The sequence below is a fragment of the Lissotriton helveticus genome, chromosome 4_2, assembly GCF_964261635.1.
Source record: "Lissotriton helveticus chromosome 4_2, aLisHel1.1, whole genome shotgun sequence".
Classification (NCBI taxonomy): Eukaryota; Metazoa; Chordata; class Amphibia; order Caudata; family Salamandridae; genus Lissotriton; species Lissotriton helveticus.
In genome coordinates, this window is record NC_136064.1 from 7,868,828 (window position 1) to 7,890,177 (window position 21,350).

General features: G+C 47.1%; 1 protein-coding gene across 3 annotated transcripts in view; it reads right to left on the bottom strand.

Annotated features, from left to right (window-relative positions):
* MTMR8 (myotubularin related protein 8) overlaps positions 1–21,350 on the bottom strand; it is a 511,753-nt gene that overhangs the window by 257,210 nt on the left and 233,193 nt on the right. For all 3 annotated transcript variants that reach the window (XM_078640107.1, XM_078640110.1, XM_078640108.1), the window contains one exon: positions 15,844–15,978. In XM_078640107.1, coding sequence (XP_078496233.1) covers positions 15,844–15,978 — 135 coding nt within the window. The remainder of the gene's footprint in view (positions 1–15,843; positions 15,979–21,350) is intronic.

Consider the following 21,350-nt stretch of genomic DNA (forward strand, 5'->3'; position numbering starts at 1 on the left):
CTATTGGTAATATGGCATTGTGCATGATGGTAGTGTTGCTAGAGTGATTACAAAAAATAAAAAAAGAACAAGTAAAAAAACAATACTTTTTCCCTGAATGGCTCCCTTGTCAGCTTGAACTGCATCTGCAGCCTTTGCAGATGGCATACTAGATTTGTTATTTCTGTATATATGTAGAGAGAATGAGTATGGTAGTCTAAAATATCATCTATAAAAAAACACTAGCAAGATCACAATCCCCGCCATGAAAGCTAAAGACTGTCCACACGAAGGTATTATTTCCTATACATTTTAAAGTATTGTCAAACACACAGGCTATAACGAAACACCATTTTTTATTATTTAAAGTTTTGTGTCACGCTACATGTCTCCTTGTGGTCCGTTGTGAGCGGTAAGGGTCCTAGGTACAAGTGTGAATATGCCTGGTGATGGGGTGTGAAAGTCCGTTCAGAACGTGCCACATAGGAAATATTACTAAATTGTAATCCAATTTCTGCACCAGGGTATTGCTGTTGAGTTCATAAAAGGCAGGCTCTAGGAACACAGTCTTTAAAAAATATTCCTGCTTTCCAATAAACCGAATAAATAGAAAGATTGTCCAACTAGGCAATATTTATTGCCTTTCTCAAATTAGCAAAAATAGAAGACAAACAGTATATTTGGATGAAACCACTACATAGGAAACTGTGTGTTTGGTATAAAGAAAAAGCACGAAATGGCGGCCTTGTATAAAGCACTACGCCAAAATGCTGCTTAAGAACCTCGGAAGACTGCACCATCACATTATGCCCAGTAGGGTGTAAGTTATGCAGCTTGGTTTTGGAGCAAGGGAAAAGATACAGTTTAAAGTCTGTGGCCCTAAATCACAGAATTGGGCAGGGCTTTCACGAATTCAGAGGCAATACCAACAGTGAAGAACTACGATCACAAGTACCTTTTCCTTCTTCCCAATTGGATTGTCTCTTATATTCCAGAGACGTAGAATAGAGAGTAACAAGCTAACACAATCTTAATGGTGGAATAAGAGCCATAGACTGTACGGCTAGGACAAATAAGTTACAAAGAGAAGTCAGCATGATCAAAGTTTCTGGCCTGGAGTGCAAATCCAGACAACCTGATCAACAGCCTCTTGTGAGACAGAAGAGACAACTTACAAGGGTCTGGTTATGATCAGCGAGAAAGCTAGTCTGGGGCAATAAGAATCATTTATGTGTTGTTGAGTCTAAAGTTTGAGTACTCTGGGATCAGAGAAAAAGCATAGTGAAATACTCTTGGCCAGTCTATCAAAAGCGCATTCCACAGGCTGTGAGAACTATGAAGGAAAACTGAGGCATTTTATGCTTCCTTCTGATGCCCACAAGTTCATTTTCAAGTTGCCAGTAAAATGAAAAAATATCCACAAGCTCATTGCTGGCTAAAATTCATTTGTGTTATTCTAACAAATTGTGACTCAGTCCTCTGCTTTGGAGTTCTACAGCTCTGGACGATGGACTGTGGTCAGTCAAGTTCTCCTCACCAGCATTCAATGCCAAATTGGTTGATCTTCCTAGGAAAGCACTCTTGACACTGTGCCTTCCAACTTTTTCAAACATCCGTGCGTTGAATAATCTCACTGTTTTTAGACGTATGATCAAAACTTTCTTGTTTTCTGTACCCGCCTAGGGTCCTTTTACTTGTTCTGTGTTATGTTTCAGTACCTGTTCACGCGCCAGGACGCCCCTTCGCTGGGGCAGCTGTGCGCGATATAAAAACTAATAACATAACATAACATAACATAACATAACATGCTGTCCTTTTGCAGCCTAGAGTATCTGCAAGAGGGACAAGAGGCAGGTACGGTGCTCTCTGCTCCAGCATGTTGACGTGGAAGCCATTTTTCATGGAGCACAACAGCCTTAAGAGTTTCCATGTGAGCAGCCAAGCCCTCCAAAGAGTTATCACCACTATTGCTGAAGCCGAGAGAGAAGGTTCACCCCCCTGCCTCACAACCTTAGAATGCAGAGTGTTGAAAGACAATTGTACTTTGTAATTCCCATTTCCTGACTTCTACCAAACTTGCCTGCATAAATCTCATATGCAACTAAGCATCTCCAATTAGAGAGCTGCGCGTCCAAGGATGCCAGAGTAAAGACACCAGATCTTCTAGGCATTTTTAATGGACAGGGAAAAACCTCTGGGGAAAAGACACACTCTTACTCTTTTATTGTCTAAATGCGCCTAAGCACTGTAAGATTTGTACACGAACCAATGTGAAGTTCTTTACATACAAATAAAGACAATCTGTAGGGGAGATCTACAGTTTTAGCTGTAGGTCTTGAAGCCTGGTGACAAGAAAAAGATTTGAGTAACCAATCGTCTGAATAATGGCAAACAAAGACTCCCTTCTTGTGCAGGTGGGCCGCAATTCAGGAACAGCCTTTAAAAAAGCTTTGGAAACTGATTTCAGTCCGCGCTATATAAAACTTTAAAAATAAATGTAAAAAAGGTAGTACTTTGCACTGATAAAGATTCCTGCAATTTTGAGCTTTGAGAAACTTTGTGACTCATACACATGGCCATATGAAAAACTGCATCCTGCAGATCCAGACTAGACATCCAGTTGCATTGCTGCAGATGTGGAATAATCTGATAAAGAACGAGCATTCTGAATTTTAGTATCCCCGCCCCCCCAACTTCAGTCTGACCCACCTAGTCCAGCATTGTAGGATTCAATCCCCTCAATGGAATCCGAGGAGGAGAGCTGGAAACCCTTGTTTTGTACACATTCTGTGCCACTTCTAATACTCACATATCCTATGTAATTTCCTGCGGTACAGAGAGCACCATCCTGTGCGCTTGTCGATGGAGGCAGGATGATGGCAGTCATTTCTTTTGGCAGAGGAAGGTGATTTGCCATTACATCTTTATTGCTAACACTTTTGACACAAACAACTGCTGTGCTTTTGCTCTTGTAGGGGTCTTTTCCAGAATGCAATGTGTCATAGTTATTTCCCCTTGGTGCAACTTTTTAACTCCGAAGTCATTGGTCTTCTTCTCCAGAAACACAGACTCTGCTTGTGGAACAGACCCCTCCCCTACCTCTTTCGGGCGGTGGCTCAGTACCGTTTCCCTGGGCTCCGATGATAGTCCCACCGCGTCCCTGGCAACCCGGCATATCCCCCTTTCTCTTTCCATGCAGGAAACGAGTACGAGGGACGGCGAACCGGAAGTACCTGTCACCGACCCCGGAAGTCCCGCCCACGATCCCGGACCGGAACACGGAAAAGGACGCCACGGAGAAGAAGCGGAGTTCTTGAAGGCGGACTCGTGGCAGGAGACAGCAAACCAAGAACTGAAGGCGGTGGACGGAGAGCGCGGAGAAGAGAAGAGCGGAGGCGAGGAGGAAGAGATCTGGAGCGAGGACTGGTGGAGTCCTGTGGAGGTGGCTGGAGAGCGGCCGCAACTCGGAGAAGAGTTGCGGCGGGGCATGTGAGTACCCTGTCTCCTGAATTGCAGGTCGACTTGTATCATAGTGTATATATCGAATCCCCTCACTGTATAGCACTCCTAGGAGCACTGTGTATACGCGCACTTCCCGAGACACTGTAGATAGTGAATACCGCCACCGGACTCCTCACTGCTTGCACCCTTTCCCTTCCTGCTTGAGTTCCCTTCCATCTTCGACCCTTCCGACCCCTCCTCACTCTCTCTTCTACCCCATCACAACCAGGGTGTTGGTGTCACTGGTTAGTACTCGTGGTCAAGGACTAACTGCCCTGTCATTGTCTCTCTTTACCTCCGAGGGCCACCGGACTACCCAAGACGGAGAAGAGGAAGACCCCCACACCTGCTCACAGCGGATCCCTGCTCCTTGACGACTACCCTCCGGACTCTCTCTCCAATCTTGTGTTTCCTCTGCCCCTACGTACTCTATAACTGTCAGTGTTCATAAATAGAGCTACAGATATAGCTCACTACATACGGCCTCCAAGCCTGTTATTCCGGTCCGCCCATACACAAAGCCCACACTGCTTCAGTCCAGATTGTTTTGGGCTGCCCTATATACGGAATTAGATGTCCCAATGAAAGACATGTCGAAAACGTTCTGTTGCGCAGAAGGAGACCCATTTTATGTCGGAGCCAGGAAGTGCATCTCACTGAAATTCTATGACAACTATGCGCAGTGGCAAGATCAGCAGTATCTCTTGCTACACAGATCGAATACTCCGCTAAAATGATTCCTTACTAATCTATTCCAAGAAAATCCTCCCATTTTAGATCTGGCTTGACAGCGCAGCTCTCTGAAAAAAGTCTATTTACCAAATCTTTAAAATATAAAGACTGGGCTTGGCCCTCCACAGATGCTTATTTCTTTCACAAAAATAAACATGAATATCACTCAACACTAAAAGAGGAGTTCACGCGAATACATATGCATTCCATTCACCAATAAAAGCGTGCACTGCTAATAAACTTTCATGCCATTCACCACTAAAAGAGTGCACCAAAAAACAATGCACGTCATTCACCACTAAAAGAGAGTAACACAAATAAACATGACTATCATGCACCACTAAAAGAGTGCACCGCAAAATAATACGTCATTCACCACTAAAAGAGTGCACAGCGAATAAACCTAATTCACCACTATCATTAAACTTTATTTGATTTTTGATAACATCGTAAAAGTGTACATCTCCTAGAATAGCAGGAATATAACACAATAAACCTACATCAGTTATAAATACAACGGATAAAAATTTGAAAAGAACATACAAAAATACATAAAACAGGGGTTTAACAATAAAATAATATCTCGAATTACCATTACCCAAGTAAACCTAGAGCTTAAAGTACCCGTACTTAGTGACGTGCAAATTGAACCCCGGGGAAAAAACGGGGAAAATAGAACACAGTTTGGGTGTAGCTAAAAGCTGTAAATAGAGATATGCAGGTCTAATCTGTTCGAATTGCACAGAAATAAAAAAGGCCTTACATATAGGACATTAGAAAACTTCGGGCAAATGCATAATATATGCACAGTGTCATAAGTCGAGATATTATCACCGCTGCAAGCAGGCAAGTTAGATGGTCTATACCAGACCCCCTTCAGGAACAGGAGCTGATGAAATATGTCCAGCATCAAAGTGTAAAGAGGCGGTGGTGCTAGTTAGGCATGTCCAGGAGGAGGTAGAGCTCGATCCTGCGGACAGATTTAACCCTCTGGGAGAAGGCCTGCTTAATCCACGGAAGATCAATCTATAAATCAATCAGGGAATTGTAGGCACGCTACTCACCTCTGAGGGTCTCAAGGTGCTGTAGATCACTTTTCAAAAGGTTCCTGGGATTGGTAAATAAACCTGATCACCCTAGATCAGGAAAAGATTTCTTAACACCTTCGGTGCTCATGACGAGACCAGCTCGTCACGAGTCACAGTGGAGCTGTGCTCATGACGAGCTAGTCTCGTCATAACGGCCAAGCTCCGCCCACGGGCGATTCATTCCCTGCCTGTGCGGGCGAATTAATCAGTGGGAGGAGTCGTGACGAGATCAGCTCATCATGAGCACAGCTCCACTGTGAGGTGGTCTCGATAGGAGAACCGCGGCGCCGTGCTCACCCCGCACTGTAGGGGTTAATATATTGCAGCCACTGAATAGGAGATACGTTATCTAAAAACTAACAATCCTGGAGAATGAGCCTGTTAAAATGTAATTCCTCCTTATACCATATAGAGTATCGGTAATAAAAGACATGCCCAGTTCTTCGTGGATCAGTTCGGCAGAAGTTCCTGGTCCCACAGCCAATAGGTTTCCCAAAAACTTCTTTTGAATCATCTGGACTAGTCAGTAATAGCGTACCCCCAAATTTCACAGCTGAAGGTGGTCATGTAGCCCAGCGATGGCCCTTTGTAAAATCTCCCCACTTTTCGTGATCAAAGGTTCCCCAAATAGACCAGAGTTAAGTAGCAGTCCTAGATAAGACATATTTTCCACTCTAGTTAAGATCTGACCCTGTGCTGAAAGACTGCAGAATGTTGTATTCTTGGAGCCTATCACCATAAAATGTGATTTCTTAAAATTGGTAGATAAATATAAACTATTCACAAAATCAATACATGTGTCTAAAAGTTCTTGGAAGCTCCTGGCTGTGCGCGCAATTAAAACTGCATCATCGGCATATAGGACTACTGGGATCGCTCTTCCACCAACTCAAGAAACATCTGGGCTGATGTCTGAAAGCTCCTCCTCCAGCCGATTTCTATACATAATAAACAAGCATTTGCAATGCAATCGGTCGCGCCTTTGGGATCTTAAATGTATTTAGCTATGCATCACATTAGCCTGGGTGCTGAAACATCTACTGTTCTTTAACATGGAGGGAAAGTAAGCACCAAACTGCGTGACACCCCACATATGGGAACACATGAATAGAAATATTGCCTTTCAGCTGGAAATGGTAAAGTCCAAGCTCTGTTTTTAAAATAAAAGCAGGGCCTTTGGTGGTCATATCACTGAAAATACAAGATTTGAAAAAAATATTATTGCCTACGGGTGCTCGTGGAAGACAATTTCCATGGACTGGAATCTAGAGAATGCTTAAGTGATTCTGGTATTTTACTGACCTCTGGTGGTCGTTTTCTATCAAGAAAGTTAAATAGAGGCAGTTGCCAGAAAAATTTAAAAAATAAAGTCCCTCAGCAGAAAGCAATACTGGTATTTTACTGACTTCTGCTGGTCGTTTTCTATCAAGACAGTTAAATAGATACGGTTGAACAGAAAAAAAATCCCTTAGCGGAAGCAGACAAGTCCCAGGGCTGATCTCCAGAGCCCACAAAGTACATACACATATAAGTATATACTACTGTTTATACTAAGGTACATACAAGAGTCTCAAATGCTGGACCTGACAAGTGGCAAGAATATTTACGTTGTTAAGGAAATCAATCGCTCTCTGCCACTAAAATTGCCTCAAGAAAAATCCTCGCTCTCTTAGGCACACGTGGAACATGACAGCTAAACATGTGGATTCTATGCACCTGGCATTGGTACCTATACCATCAGAATACCATCTGATCTGCACTGTGCACATGAATCAGGATTCAGCACTGTAGCAACAACTGACTAGCTGCCGAATAACGATAACTTGTGATACCTGTAGCCATTCCTGACTTTTCAGCCAGCAACATTCTGCATTTCTGGATTTACAGTTTCGCTTTACAAGTCTACATATGAGCCTACAAGTTCCAGTATGCCCAGTGATGTTTGCTAAAAAAACAAACCGAAAATAAAATAAGTACAGGCTGAAAATGTCACCCATTATATAGCCATTTTGAAGCTATAACAAATCAGTCTACGAGCACCCCCTGTACCCCCAAACAATTATTGGCTTCAGCATAGTGCTCCCGTAAGCCAGATGGGAAGAGACAACTGTTCAAGATGTTCCCAGACTTGTTTCGTTGTTTGTGGCTCGTCAGTGTTATAGCCATGGCATGCCAAGTAATGAACCTGCAAAAGTGCATAATACCAAAATGTTTCAACATTGAAAATCTTATTTTTGCGATTCATTGTTTTATTAGATTTTCAAAAATAACACCATGTGCGCTCTCTGTGAGAAACAGACATACAAACATAATTATTTGCAAAAAAGACAGGAAACAAATACAAGTCCAATGTAATTGTAGAGAAGCAGTAGCATGGACAAAGCTTGGTTTCAAGTTGTAGTCTATTATCAAGCTCTTCGAGCTCCAGGAGGATGTCAGAGTAATGCAATCAAACGTAGGCCCTGAAGATCCTACTTGCAAAGCGTCACCCCCTTGAAGAAGATCTTTTATTGGTAAACAAAAACATCACTGTAGCGCACAATGCAAACTAGAAGCATTCAGTCAGTCCAGTGATCTCTAGGCAGCATGCAGCCACTAGAATTATGCGATTCTACTGTTTCTTTCCACATGCTGCACAATTAATTACATTGGTAAAGAATTGGACGCGTTACAGTGATCACACAAGTACCCATTGTACTTTTAATAAACAGGTGTCATTTTAACGGCTGGCTGCGTGACATGCATTCCAATAACTTTAGTTCGGCAATATTGAGTCTAGTATCAAAGGTTGGCAAACGAAATCCATGCAACTCCAACACCTTGCTTTCAGGCCTGGGTTTTCATTTAATAATCAAGTGCACTCTGGGCTTTGCAGTCCTAGTTCAACACAAGTGAGGAAAAACACATAAAAGAATTCATAATGAAATGAAAGGTTGCATCCCGGCGACACCGAGACATTTGGTAACACAACTCAGTAGAGAAGCACAGCACACAACATGATAAAAGAGCACGCACCTTAAGTGGACAGCACATACTATGATAGTGGAGAAGCTGGGCACATTCCAATAGAAGCGCTCAGAGTTGGCAAACTTGGCAAAGGACACAGTACGACATGAGAGCGGTTTCGGCTTTACAGCGGAAGGAAAGGCGCTGTATAACTGCTATTAAGTTATAAAACATTAGCGCGACTTCTACACTCCAGTTACAATGGTCAAGGGACAACACGCATATCAAAGAACGAAGGGGCAATGTTTACTTTAGGGGCCAGCGACAGCTGAACTCCTCCGTGTTCCAGTCCGCCCAACCCCGGCACCTGCCGTACGCACTCACCTCTGCCTGCACTGGACCTGCGCCTGAAGCTGTTCCTCAGGAAGTTGGCAAACTGCGCCATAACCCTGTCCCTCGCAGCGCCCGGCACCGCTTCACCTGTTACCCGCTCCGCACCGATCAAAGGTGCTCGGGCACCCCGCGCACCCCGCACGCGGAAGTGCTGCATGCTGACGTCTTTCAGCTGACTCTGTCACCTCAGAGCCGCGTTTTCTTTTCACCTTTCGGGACCTGACCTGGGATTCCCTGTTTGGAGCCGGAGGAGGCAGGCGCCTGTATCCCAAGAGCGGCGGGAGCGACTCAGAAAAGTCCCCTTCATGGCTGCACGCCTGGGATCCATGAGCCGACAAAACTACAATACTGGCTGAACTTTCTGACGGGGTGCTATCAAGTAAATGCAATCGTAATTTTGAAATCGTAATTTTAAATCGGCATACCTGTAAACCCCTTTAATAAACAAGTCGGCCTGCTCGAAGAGATGCGGGAGGGCAGTAGCGTGACGCCGTGAGCATGCACGTTGGCGTTCCCTGCGGCTCGTGCCAGTGGCGGCGCCTGCAGTGGGAAGCGCGTTCACAGACCGGTGTCTGCTCGTGCACCGGTCTGTACCACTTGGGGAGGGAAGACAACGACAATAAGGCTCGCTGGCGGCAGCGCTTCGCACTGCAACACCAGGCGAGCCCTAAAAAGGGGCAAGAATGCAGCCTTAGCGGATGCCTTTTTTGAATTCAAAGGACTTGGTGTATTCACCATTAGGTCCAAGTCTGACCACCCCTGTCAGAACACTATGTAGGTCTCTAATAAAGAAAACAAGTGTCTGATCCACACCCATGGACTCCACCTCAGCCCAAAGCTTATCTTTGTTGACACAGTCAAAGGCTGAACTGAGGTCCATTGACCACTAAATGAGTGCCCTGCGAATAAACATTCATATCATTCACCACTAAAAGAAAAGAGAGTAACACAAATAAACATGAATATCATTCACCAATAAAGGAGGAGTGCACCACAAATAAACACGATTATCATTCACCACTAAAGGAGGAGTGCACCATGAATAAACATGCATGCCATTCACCACTAAATTAGTGCATGCAAATAAACATGCATGCTATTCACCATGAAAAGACTGCAATGTGAATAACAATGCATGCCATTCACCACTAAAAGAGTGCACCACTAATAAACATGCATGCAATTCACCACTAAAAAAGCGCATAGCAAATAAATATGTATGCCTTTCATAACAAAAAAGCCCATTACAAATAATCATGCATACTATTTACTTCTAGAAGAAAATAGTGCACTGCAAATAAACACGCGTGCCATATCTCAATAAAAAAGTTTGCCAATTTATTTATAACAGAGTGCACCAAAAATAAACATGGATGCAATCTTGATTAAAAGAATGCACCACAAATAAACATGAATGCAATTAGTCACTAATAAAGAGCGCCCCAAGTAAATATGCTTGCCATTCAGCAGTAAATAAAGTGCACCTCAAATAAACATGGATGCCATTCATCAGTAATAGTGAGCCGTAAACAAATATGCATGCCATTCATCAGTAATACAGTGGGCCGTAAACAAATATGCATGCCACTCATCAGTAATACAGTGGGCCATAAACAAATATGCATGCCATTCATCAGCAATAAAGTGTGCCGTAAACAAATATGCATGCCATTCATCAGTAATAAAGTGTGCTATAAACAAATATGCATGCCACTCGTCAGTAATACAGTGTGCCGTAAACAAATATGCATGCCACTCAACAGTAATACAGCGTGCCGTAAACAAATATGCAATACATTCATCAATAATAAAGTGTGCCGTAAACAAATATGCATGCCATTCATCACTAACAAAGTGCACTGTGGGGGGGGGAGCTACACGTCGAGCAAGATGGCAGCTAGGACCCCAGCTCCGCGTAGCTAGCCCCCCCAGCTCTATCATCCTGTACCGGATCCTGTAGTCGGAGCCCGCCGCCCGACAGATGAAGCGACGCTGTGGCCCCGGCTGTTCTCCGCATCCCTCTACGACAATGGGGGCCTGAGTTGTGCCGTGTTAAGGGTGAGGCCCGAGAAGCAGCGGAGACCAGGCACTTGCGTGAACGAGGAGCCCGTGTAGAAGTGATTCAACAGCGGGTCCGGAAACCAGAAGTTGCCGGCCCGGCCCGCTGTTAGCAAACGACTGAGTGGCGGAGTGGAGGCCGGGAAGAGGAGGCAACGTGTGAGTGGCAGGGGATCGCTGAGGGGCTGGAGGTGCCCGGGCAGCTCCCCCTCACCCCCCCTGCCCCCGCTGTTGAGTCGAGCTGTGCTGCGTGGGCCGCCTGATCACAGAGACTAGTGAGCTGGGTCTCTCCTTCGCCAGGGCCCCCCCCCCGCTGTTGGCGACCGTCTAGGTGGTGAGGCGGGGGCTGAAGAGCAGCGGCTGGGTGCGAGTGGCCGGAAAATGCTGGAGGGGCCGGGGGCGCCTGGGCTGCTCGGTGCCCCCCTTTGTTCCCCCCCCCCCCCCGCCAGCGCGATGAACTGGAGTGGTGCCTCAGGAGGTGAGGGCCGCATTGGCATCGAGAGTGGCAGTTTGGATCTTTCCCTCTGTCTCCGTTCAGTATATACGTCAGCGGGTGTTAACACAGAGGCAGAAAGTGCGAACATGGTGCATGATATCCGTATGCCCATTCTGTCAAAAGAGGATCGAGACTACTTTCATTCCCCTCTCACGCATGATGAAGTGGCGCAGGCCAGTAGGGGGATACGCTCCGGGAAGGCTCCGTTTCTTCGCTCCATGTTTATGGAGAGTAAAGAGAGGGGTCGACTTACCTATGATCAGAGAGTGGCTAACATTGTCACTATTCATAAAGTGGGAAAGCCCAAGATGCACTGCTTTTCCTACAGGCCCATCTCGCTACTTAATGCAGAGTCTAAGGTGCTGGCAAAACTCCTAGCCATGAGACTGGCTAAGGTCGTCACCACCCTGGTTCACCCGGATCAAACTTGCCTTAATGCGAGTCGTAATACGGTCCTCAATCTGAGAAGGCTACACGGGATCCTGGGAGGTGCCTCGAAGACACACGAAGCAGCAGCGCTGGTGTCTTTGGATGCTGCAATGGCCTTTGATAGGGTCGAGTGGCCCTACTTGTTTGCAGTGTTGGGGAAGTTGGGCATTGGCCCAGAATTAATCGGCTGGGTCAGACTCCTGTATGCGGCTCCCCTTGCGAGAGTGGTGGTGAATAATCGAAGATCTGCCGACTTCCCTTTGGGAAGGGGTACGAGACAAGGATGTCCCCTGTCTCCTCTTCTTTTTGCTTTGGGTCTCGAGCCATTGGCGGCATGGGTCCGATGGGACCGGTCAATCAGAGGACTGGTTGGACGCCAGAGTGGGAGGATAGGATCTCGCTCTATGCGGATGATATCCTGCTCTACCTCACTACTCCCAAAGAATCCCTAATCTGTTTTCTTGACGTGCTCACCATATTTGGGAGGTACTCTGGTTTCGCGATTAACTGGTCGAAATCAGTGCTCTTTGTCATCAGCGGAGAACCTCCGGCAGTCCCCAGTTCCTGCCCGCTACAAATTGAAACGACGGGATTCCACTATCTCGGCATTTATGTGACGTTGGACCCGAAGTTGAGATATGCCAATAACTTGTGCCCCCGCTGGCCCGGCTTAGGAAAGATGTGGCGAGGCGGAAGGCGCTGCCGCTCTCCCTATTGGGTAGGGCGGTGCTTTTCAAAATGATGGCCCTTCCCAGATTCCTATACGTTCTCCAGAATTCTATGGACCCGGTGCCTTCGTCCTATTAAATTGAAGCCCTTCAACGGCAGCTTCTTTGGTAAGGCAAGCCTGGCATCGCTTTTTCTAAACTTTCCCTTCCTGGTACGACGGGGGGATCGGACTGCCCGATCTGCGGAAGTATTACTGGGCCTCCCAGCTAGCGGCGGTGAACCACGCTATTTATGGGTCTCCCGGAGACCCTGGGTATGCGATGGACAGCGAATTGGTGCCAGGGGGCGACTTTACGAGGTCATTATATGCTAGAGCTGGCTGATTCTGCCTTGTGGGTCCGTCGGCCCACGCGGTGCTGGTGTGGCATGCGGCTACTCGGTACCTAGGGTGGGACGGTAGACTAACCCGTGCGACCCCACTATGGTGTTGTAATTCTATCTAGGACCCTAATTTGATATTCCTGATTTATGCCCTTATGTGGTTATAATAAATAATATCCTTATAAAGGCATAAGAATCATATCCATATTTAGTCGTAGCCCATGCGGTCCACATTAAGCAAGGGCAACTTCCCCAGACTTCTAGAAAGTACAACGAGTTCTGTAAACAAAACAAACCTCCAGCAACCTGGGAAATCCCCATGGCTTTTGTTTTGATTTGTCCTAGAACTCCTGTGAGCACTGTAAGAACGGCCAGTTCTTAGTGACATCTTTATTGACATCTTATGTCCAACCTTACGTCAAACCCGGCACCTTTCAGGTATAAATATACCAACGTTGCCTTAAGCAAATACACGGTGGTTTGGAGCAGAGCGGCTATCTACTTGCCCGAGAGCCCAGCTGATGCGAGAGCCCACGGAAGCCGCCCCTCCCTTTTGACGCACTGAGAGAGACGCTGTCTTTTCTCCTGCCGAGAAATCCAGCTCCGGTGTTCCCAGATACCCTTGCGGGTTGCTGGGATATCGAGTCCTGAGAGAGAGATACCAGACCTCCTGCTTTCTATTACCCAGGTACGGAGCTGACTAAACCCTTAAAGAGAATTCTTGACTCAGATTCTTGGCAAAACCAACTTAAATTAAACTGTTACTTACTTACTCCTTCCCACGTATTAGGCTTAGGTCAGGTACACCGGGGTAGGAGTATTTAGAAGCACCAGTTGAGTACATTAGTCAATGTATGTATGTATGTATTTTATCCATTTTAAAGTATCATATGGCTAAGAAACCATATCAATGCTTTTACAGTATTATTTCATAATACTCCTTTTACTGTACGCACTTTACTTCATGTTAAGTATTGCAATTGTGGCAATTCATTTCTCTTGCATGAGAAAGAAGACTGCTCAATAAATAACACCTTTTATTGAAAACGCCCGTCTCTCTATTCTCTGCACTCTGGTGAAACTAAGTATGCACGATTGACTGAGTAAAATAGCTGTCTATTGTTTTCACACGACTCTAGAGATACACTCTTATTCTGGGGGAGCAAAGTTGTCATGTTTTATGGTTGTCAGAAACTAATCCCTTCTTGTCTAATCAGGAAAGTTAACTCCTTCTTGAACATTCGAGAAAGTTTCTAGTGACCTCTGAGCTAGCTGGCAAGACTAATTAAGTCTAATATAGTCAGTAGAGACCTAGTCGACCTCAGTCCTACGTCTACACTGCTGTTTATATTATTCCAATGCGCAGAGCCTATTGGGAATATAGGAACTACACTACAATGGAACTCGGAGAAGCTGGGCAGTCTATGGAAAACAAAGGGATTTGACAAATGGGATCTTATCGGGATCTCGCAGATCGGAGATATTTGGAGAGAGGACACAGTTCTCTCATTCGGGGCCCTCCAAGATGAGTATCATCTACATGAGCATGTGTAATATCGATATCTCCAGGTCAGACATGCACTACTCACACATGTTCCCAGAGGTGCCGCGCTTCCAGATGCCTCACCCGTAGAAGATCGAGTGTTAGGTGGTCACCTCCCGGAAAAGACCATTTCATTAATCTATAAGAAACTCATGAACAATATGGGGGACCCGCTGGCAACCATTAGGGCACAATAGGGCAGGGATGGTTTGGAACTAGACGATGAAGACTGGAGGGAGGCATTTTCCTCCCCAAAGGTGGTGGCAATTCAAATGAAACTCAGACTCGTGCAATTAAACATTCTTCACAGGTCATATGTTACGGGTCCCCGGCTGGTGCACCTGGGTCGGGCGGAGACGGGGGGGTGTCGTGTGGGGAGCTTGGAACTCTTCTGCATATTTTGTGGCACTGTGCAGAAATACAGCAAAATTGGGGCAATATTCATGACAAGATGCGAGAGGTGCTAGGGGTGGAGATAATACTGGAAGCTCGAAGGTGTATCCTCAACGTCTGGGAGCCTACGGATTTGAATACATTTGGGTGGCAGTGGGTGACTCTGGCGTGTATGATCGCCAAACGTAATATTGCTCAGCTGTGCGGTGCTAGCCAACCGCCCCTGGTCGAGAGGTGGATGGAAGACTTGGATTGGTGCATGTACAGGGAGAGATCGGTATATGTTGCCAGAGGTTGCCCTGCGAAGTGGGGGAAGGCTTGGGGCGCCTGGAATAGCTACCGTGGGGATATTTGTACTCCTCCAGTTGCTCCAGAAGAAGTGGCAGCACGTGAGTCCCTGAGATCCCTAATTCAATTCTGTGTGTACTATTTTGTAGTATGGAAATGTATCTATGTCAAACACTAGAGTGGTATGTCACCGGATGTCTTATTTTTGGTTTGTTAATAAAAAGATTTTTTTTTTAAAAGTGCACTGTGAACAAACATGCATGCCATTCACCGTTAAAAGAGTACCACAAAAAAACGTGCCTGTCATTCCTCAATAAGAGAAAAGAGTACACCGAAATAAACATGCATGGCATGCATTAGTAAAACAGTGCATCACATATAAATATGAATCCCATTCATACCTAATGAATGAAAGAAATAGGAATTCTAAAATGCACGGCTACTTCATTGAGTGTCCCGACGCTACGCTTACGCCTACTCTCAGCCACCCAGGCTTTAAAAATAAATACCAGGAGTCCTGATACGCTCCATTCCTCTTTAGGACCAGTCCTTCCTCTGTCCTTACTGATTGTGAATTAAAAAAAATTAAATTAAACAAATAAAAATAAAAAAAAGAGTACCAACCGTCCTGCCCTACCAGCTTTAGTATCCGGCAAATACTACCCGAGTACTGCCACCTTTGCTTTCCCACCTCCCAGTAGCCACCCTCACTATACGCCCAGAGGTTTTTATTTCATTTTTCATAAAGGCAAATACACGATGTCCTGCTGCCATCCCTCATATGAAAAGAAGACAAATACACATCGCATCTGCCGCCCACAGCCTTCCCGGTTCGGCTCTTCCACCTTTACAATGTTTGCATATTTTATTGCAAGGTGTCCCTATCCCTCAAAGTCCTGGTACTGTAATGTAAATTAGTGCCAGTCATATCTGTGAGCAGCTCTTACCTTTGGCCTTGTGTCTACAACATACATGAAAGGGCTCCCCGGGTTGGCACTGCTGATGGCTTGCAGCATCTGTTCATCCTCCACACAACGAGCGCTGAACCCAGCAAGAGGCTGGCTACACCGACAGACTGCAGCCTGCAAGAGAAAAGGGGTTGTATCAAAAGATGGGCCACACCAGAGAGACGTTCTCTTCCTCCTCAGCAACTTTAATTGGTTGTTAACGGGCACCGTGCATCCTAAATTCTCCCACAAGAATAGATGACAGCACTGGTAGAATACACCCACTTAAAATCACAACCTTTAAGCGCCTTTAAATTCACAAAGTGCAAACCTATATACAACAGCAGCAGCAGCTTCACCACTCTTACATCCAGACCGCATCGACAGACGTAACCCAATTTATAGATGCTCCAAACAAAAATGGTCTGTTTTCGTACACTTTTTGGATTCTGCGCAACACCATCTCCCTCACACACGCTAAGTTCAACAATACCAGCACACTGTCTGCTTTTACCACATTCCACAGCCATGACCTACAAACGCCCCGCCAGCCATAAGACCTTCTCCCAACACAGATGGCAGAAAAATCAAATTATTCGGTTTTCCATTCAATCCACTATTCAGATCACACGTAGCCACAAACTTAGTCCTGCTCCTTCAAATTGAATCTGAATACATTCCTTTGATCACTGTGCATGCAGGAAACCCAGGTAATCGGGCCCAGTGCCCCAAATGAATACCATCATCAGTTCCAGCAGGTGAATACATTCATCAGGCCCTGGCGCATACAGTGGCCCCATGAATCCTGTGTCTGCAGGTGGGTGCATTCATGAGGCCCTGGTGCATAGTGTGTCTGTGTCTGCAGGTGGGTGCATTCATGGGGCCCTGGCGCCTAGAGTGAACCTATGCATCCTGTGCCTGCAAGTGAATCCATTATTCAGGCCCTGGCACATAGAGTGACCCCATGCATTCTGTGCCTGAAAGTGAATACATTCATGGGGCCCTGGCGCATAGAGTGAACCCATGAATCCTGTGTCTGCAAGTTGGTGCATTCGTGGAGCCCTGGCGCATAGAGGGAACCCATGAATCCTGTGCCTGCAAGTGAATACATTCATGGGGCCTTGACGCATAGAGTGAACCCATGCATCCTGTGCCTGCAAGTGAATACATTCATGGGGCCCTGGTGCATAGAGTGAACCCATGAATCCTGTGCCTGAAAGTGAATACATTCATGGGGCCCTGGCGCATAGAGTGAACCCATGAATCCTGTGTCTGCAGGCGGTTGCATTTATGGGGCCCTGGCGCATAGAGTGAACCCATGCATCCTTTGCCTGAAAATGAAAACATTCATGGGGCCCTGGCGCCTAGAGTGAACCTATGCATCCTGTGCCTGCAAGTGAATCCATTATTCAGGCCCTGGCACATAGAGTGACCCCATGCATTCTGTGCCTGAAAGTGAATACATTCATGGGGCCCTGGCGCATAGAGTGAACCCATGAATCCTGTGTCTGCAAGTTGGTGCATTCGTGGAGCCCTGGCGCAGAGAGGGAACCCATGAATCCTGTGCCTGCAAGTAAATACATTCATGGGGCCTTGACGCATAGAGTGAACCCATGCATCCTGTGCCTGCAAGTGAATACATTCATGGGGCCCTGGTGCATAGAGTGAACCCATGAATCCTGTGCCTGAAAGTGAATACATTCATGGGGCCCTGGCGCATAGAGTGAACCCATGCATCCTGTGCCCGCAAGGGAATACATTCATGGGGCCCTGGTGCATAGAGTGAACCCATGCATCCTGTGTCTGCAAGTGAATCCATTATTCAGGCCCAGGCGCATAGAGTGAACCCATTCATTCTGTGCCTGCAAGTGAAAACATTCATGGGGCCCTGGCGCCTATAGTGACCCCATGCATCCTGTGTCTGCAAGTGAATCCATTATTCAGGCCAGGTGCATAGAGTGAACCCATGCAATCTGTGCCTGAAAGTGAATACATTCATGGGGCCCTGGCGCATAGAGTGAACCCATGCATCCTGTGCCTGCAAGTGAATACATTCATGGGGCCCTGGTGCATAGAGTGAACCCATGCATCCTGTGCCCGCAAGGGAATACATTCATGGGGCCCTGGTGCATAGAGTGAACCCATGCATCCTGTGTCTGCAAGTGAATCCATTATTCAGGCCCAGGCGCATAGAGTGAACCCATTCATTCTGTGCCTGCAAGTGAAAACATTCATGGGGCCCTGGCGCCTATAGTGACCCCATGCATCCTGTGTCTGCAAGTGAATCCATTATTCAGGCCAGGTGCATAGAGTGAACCCATGCAATCTGTGCCTGAAAGTGAAAACATTCATGGGGCCCTGGCGCATAGAGTGAACCCATGAATCCTGTGTCTGCAAGTTGGTGCATTCGTGGAGCCCTGGCGCATAGAGGGAACCCATGAATCCTGTGCCTGCAAGTGAATACATTCATGGGGCCTTGACGCATAGAGTGAACCCATGCATCCTGTGCCTGCAAGTGAATACATTCATGGGGCCCTGGTGCATAGAGTGAACCCATGTATCCTGTGCCTGCAAGTGAATACATTCATGGGGCCCTGGTGCATAGAGTGAACCCATGCATCCTATGCCTGCAAGTGAATACATTCATGGGGCCCTGGTGCATAGAGTGAACCCATGCATCCTGTGCCCGCAAGGGAATACATTCATGGGGCCCTGGTGCATAGAGTGACCCCATGCAATCTGTGCCTGAAAGTGAATACATTCATGGGGCCCTGGCGCATAGAGTGTACCCATGAATCCTGTGTCTGCAAGTTGGTGCATTCGTGGAGCCCTGGCGCATAGAGGGAACCCATGAATCCTGTGCCTGCAAGTGAATACATTCATGGGGCCTTGACGCATAGAGTGAACCCATGCATCCTGTGCCTGCAAGTGAATACATTCATGGGGCCCTGGTGCATAGAGTGAACCCATGTATCCTGTGCCTGCAAGTGAATACATTCATGGGGCCCTGGTGCATAGAGTGAACCCATGCATCCTATGCCTGCAAGTGAATACATTCATGGGGCCCTGGTGCATAGAGTGAACCCATGCATCCTGTGCCCGCAAGGGAATACATTCATGGGGCCCTGGTGCATAGAGTGAACCCATGCATCCTGTGTCTGCAAGTGAATCCATTATTCAGGCCCAGGCGCATAGAGTGAACCCATTCATTCTGTGCCTGCAAGTGAAAACATTCATGGGGCCCTGGCGCCTATAGTGACCCCATGCATCCTGTGTCTGCAAGTGAATCCATTATTCAGGCCAGGTGCATAGAGTGAACCCATGCAATCTGTGTCTGCAGGTGGGTGCATTCGTGGAGCCCTGGCGCATAGAGTGAACCCATGCACCCTGTGCCTGCAAGTGAATCCATTATTCAGGCCCTGGCGCATAGAGTGAACCCATGCATCCTGTGTCTGCAAGTGAATCTATTATTAAGGCCCAGGCACATCGAGCGAACCCATGCATTCTGTGTCTGCAAGTAAATATATTATTCAGGCCCTGGCGCATATAGTGAACCCATGAATCCTGTGTCGGCAGGCGGGTACATTCATGGGGCACTGGCGCATAGAGTGAACCCATGCATAGTGTGCCTGCAAATGAATCCATTATTCAGGCCCTGGCGCATAGAGTGAACCCATGCATCCTGTGCCTGCAAGTGAATACATTCATGAGGCCCTGACGCATAGAGTGAACACGTGCATCCTGTGCCTACAAGTGAATACATTCATGGGGCCCTGACGCATAGAGTGAACCAATGCACTCTGTGCCTGCAAGTGCATCCATTATTCAGGCCCAGGCGCATAGAGTGAAACCATGCATTCTGTGCCTGCAAGTGAATACATTCATGGGGCCCTGGCGCATAGAGTGAACCCATTAATCCTGTGTCTGCAGGCAGGTGCATTTATGGGGCCCTGGCGCATAGAGTGAACCCATGCATCCTGTGCCTGAAAATGAAAACATTCAAGCGGCCCTGGTGCCTAGAGTAAACCAATGCATCCTGTGTCTGAAAGTCAATCCATTATTCAGGCCCAGGCACAGAGTGAACCCATGCACTCTGACTGCAAGTGAATAGATTATTCAGGCCCTGGCGCATAGAGTGAACCCATGAATCCTGTGTCTGCAGGCGGTTGCATTTATGGGGCCCTGGCGCAGAGTGAACCCATGCATCCTGTGCCTGAAAGTGAAAACATTCATGGGGCCCTGGCGCCTAGTGTGAACCCATGCATCCTGTGTCTGCAAGTCAATCCATTATTCAGGTCCAGGCACATAGAGTGAACCCATGTATTCTGTGCCTGCAAGTGAATGTATTATTCAGGCCCTGGCGCATAGAGTGAACCCATGAATCCTGTGTCTGCAGGCGGGTGCATTCATGGGGCCCTGGCGCATAGAGTGAACCCATGCATCCTGTGCCTGAAAGTGAAAACATTCATGGGGCCCTGGCGCCTAGAGTGAACCCATGCATCCTGTGTCTGCAAGTCAATCCATTATTCAGGCCCAGGCACATAGAGTGAACCCATGCATTCTGTGCCTGCAAGTGAATATATTATTCAGGCCCTGGCACAGAGTGAACCCATGCACTCTGACTGCAAGTGAATAGATTATTCAGGCCCTGGCGCATAGAGTGAACCCATGAATCCTGTGTCTGCAGGCGGTTGCATTTATGGGGCCCTGGCGCATAGAGTGAACCCATGCATCCTGTGCCTGAAAGTGAAAACATTCATGGGGCCCTGGCGCCTAGAGTGAACCCATGCATCCTGTGTCTGCAAGTCAATCCATTATTCAGGCCCAGGCACAGAGTGAACCCATGCATCCTGTGCCTGAAAGTGAAAACATTCATGGGGCCCTGGCGCCTAGAGTGAACCCATGCATCCTGTGTCTGCAAGTCAATCCATTATTCAGGCCCAGGCACATAGAGTGAACCCATGCATTCTGTGCCTGCAAGTGAATATATTATTCAGGCCCTGGCGCATAGAGTGAACCCATGAATCCTGTGTCTGCAGGCGGGTGCATTCATGGGGCCCAGGCACAGAGTGAACCCATGCATCCTGTGCCTGAAAGTGAAAACATTCATGGGGCCCTGGCGCCTAGAGTGAACCCATGCATCCTGTGTCTGCAAGTCAATCCATTATTCAGGCCCAGGCACATAGAGTGAACCCACGCATTCTGTGCCTGCAAGTGAATATATTATTCAGGCCCTGGCGCATAGAGTGAACCCATGAATCCTGTGTCTGCAGGCGGGTGCATTCATGGGGCCCTGGCGCAGAGTGAACCCATGCATCCTGTGCCTGAAAGTGAAAACATTCATGGGGCCCTGGCGCCTAGAGTGAACCCATGCATCCTGTGTCTGCAAGTCAATCCATTATTCAGGCCCAGGCACATAGAGTGAACCCATGCATTCTGTGCCTGCAAGTGAATATATTATTCAGGCCCTGGCGCATAGAGTGAACCCATGAATCCTGTGTCTGCAG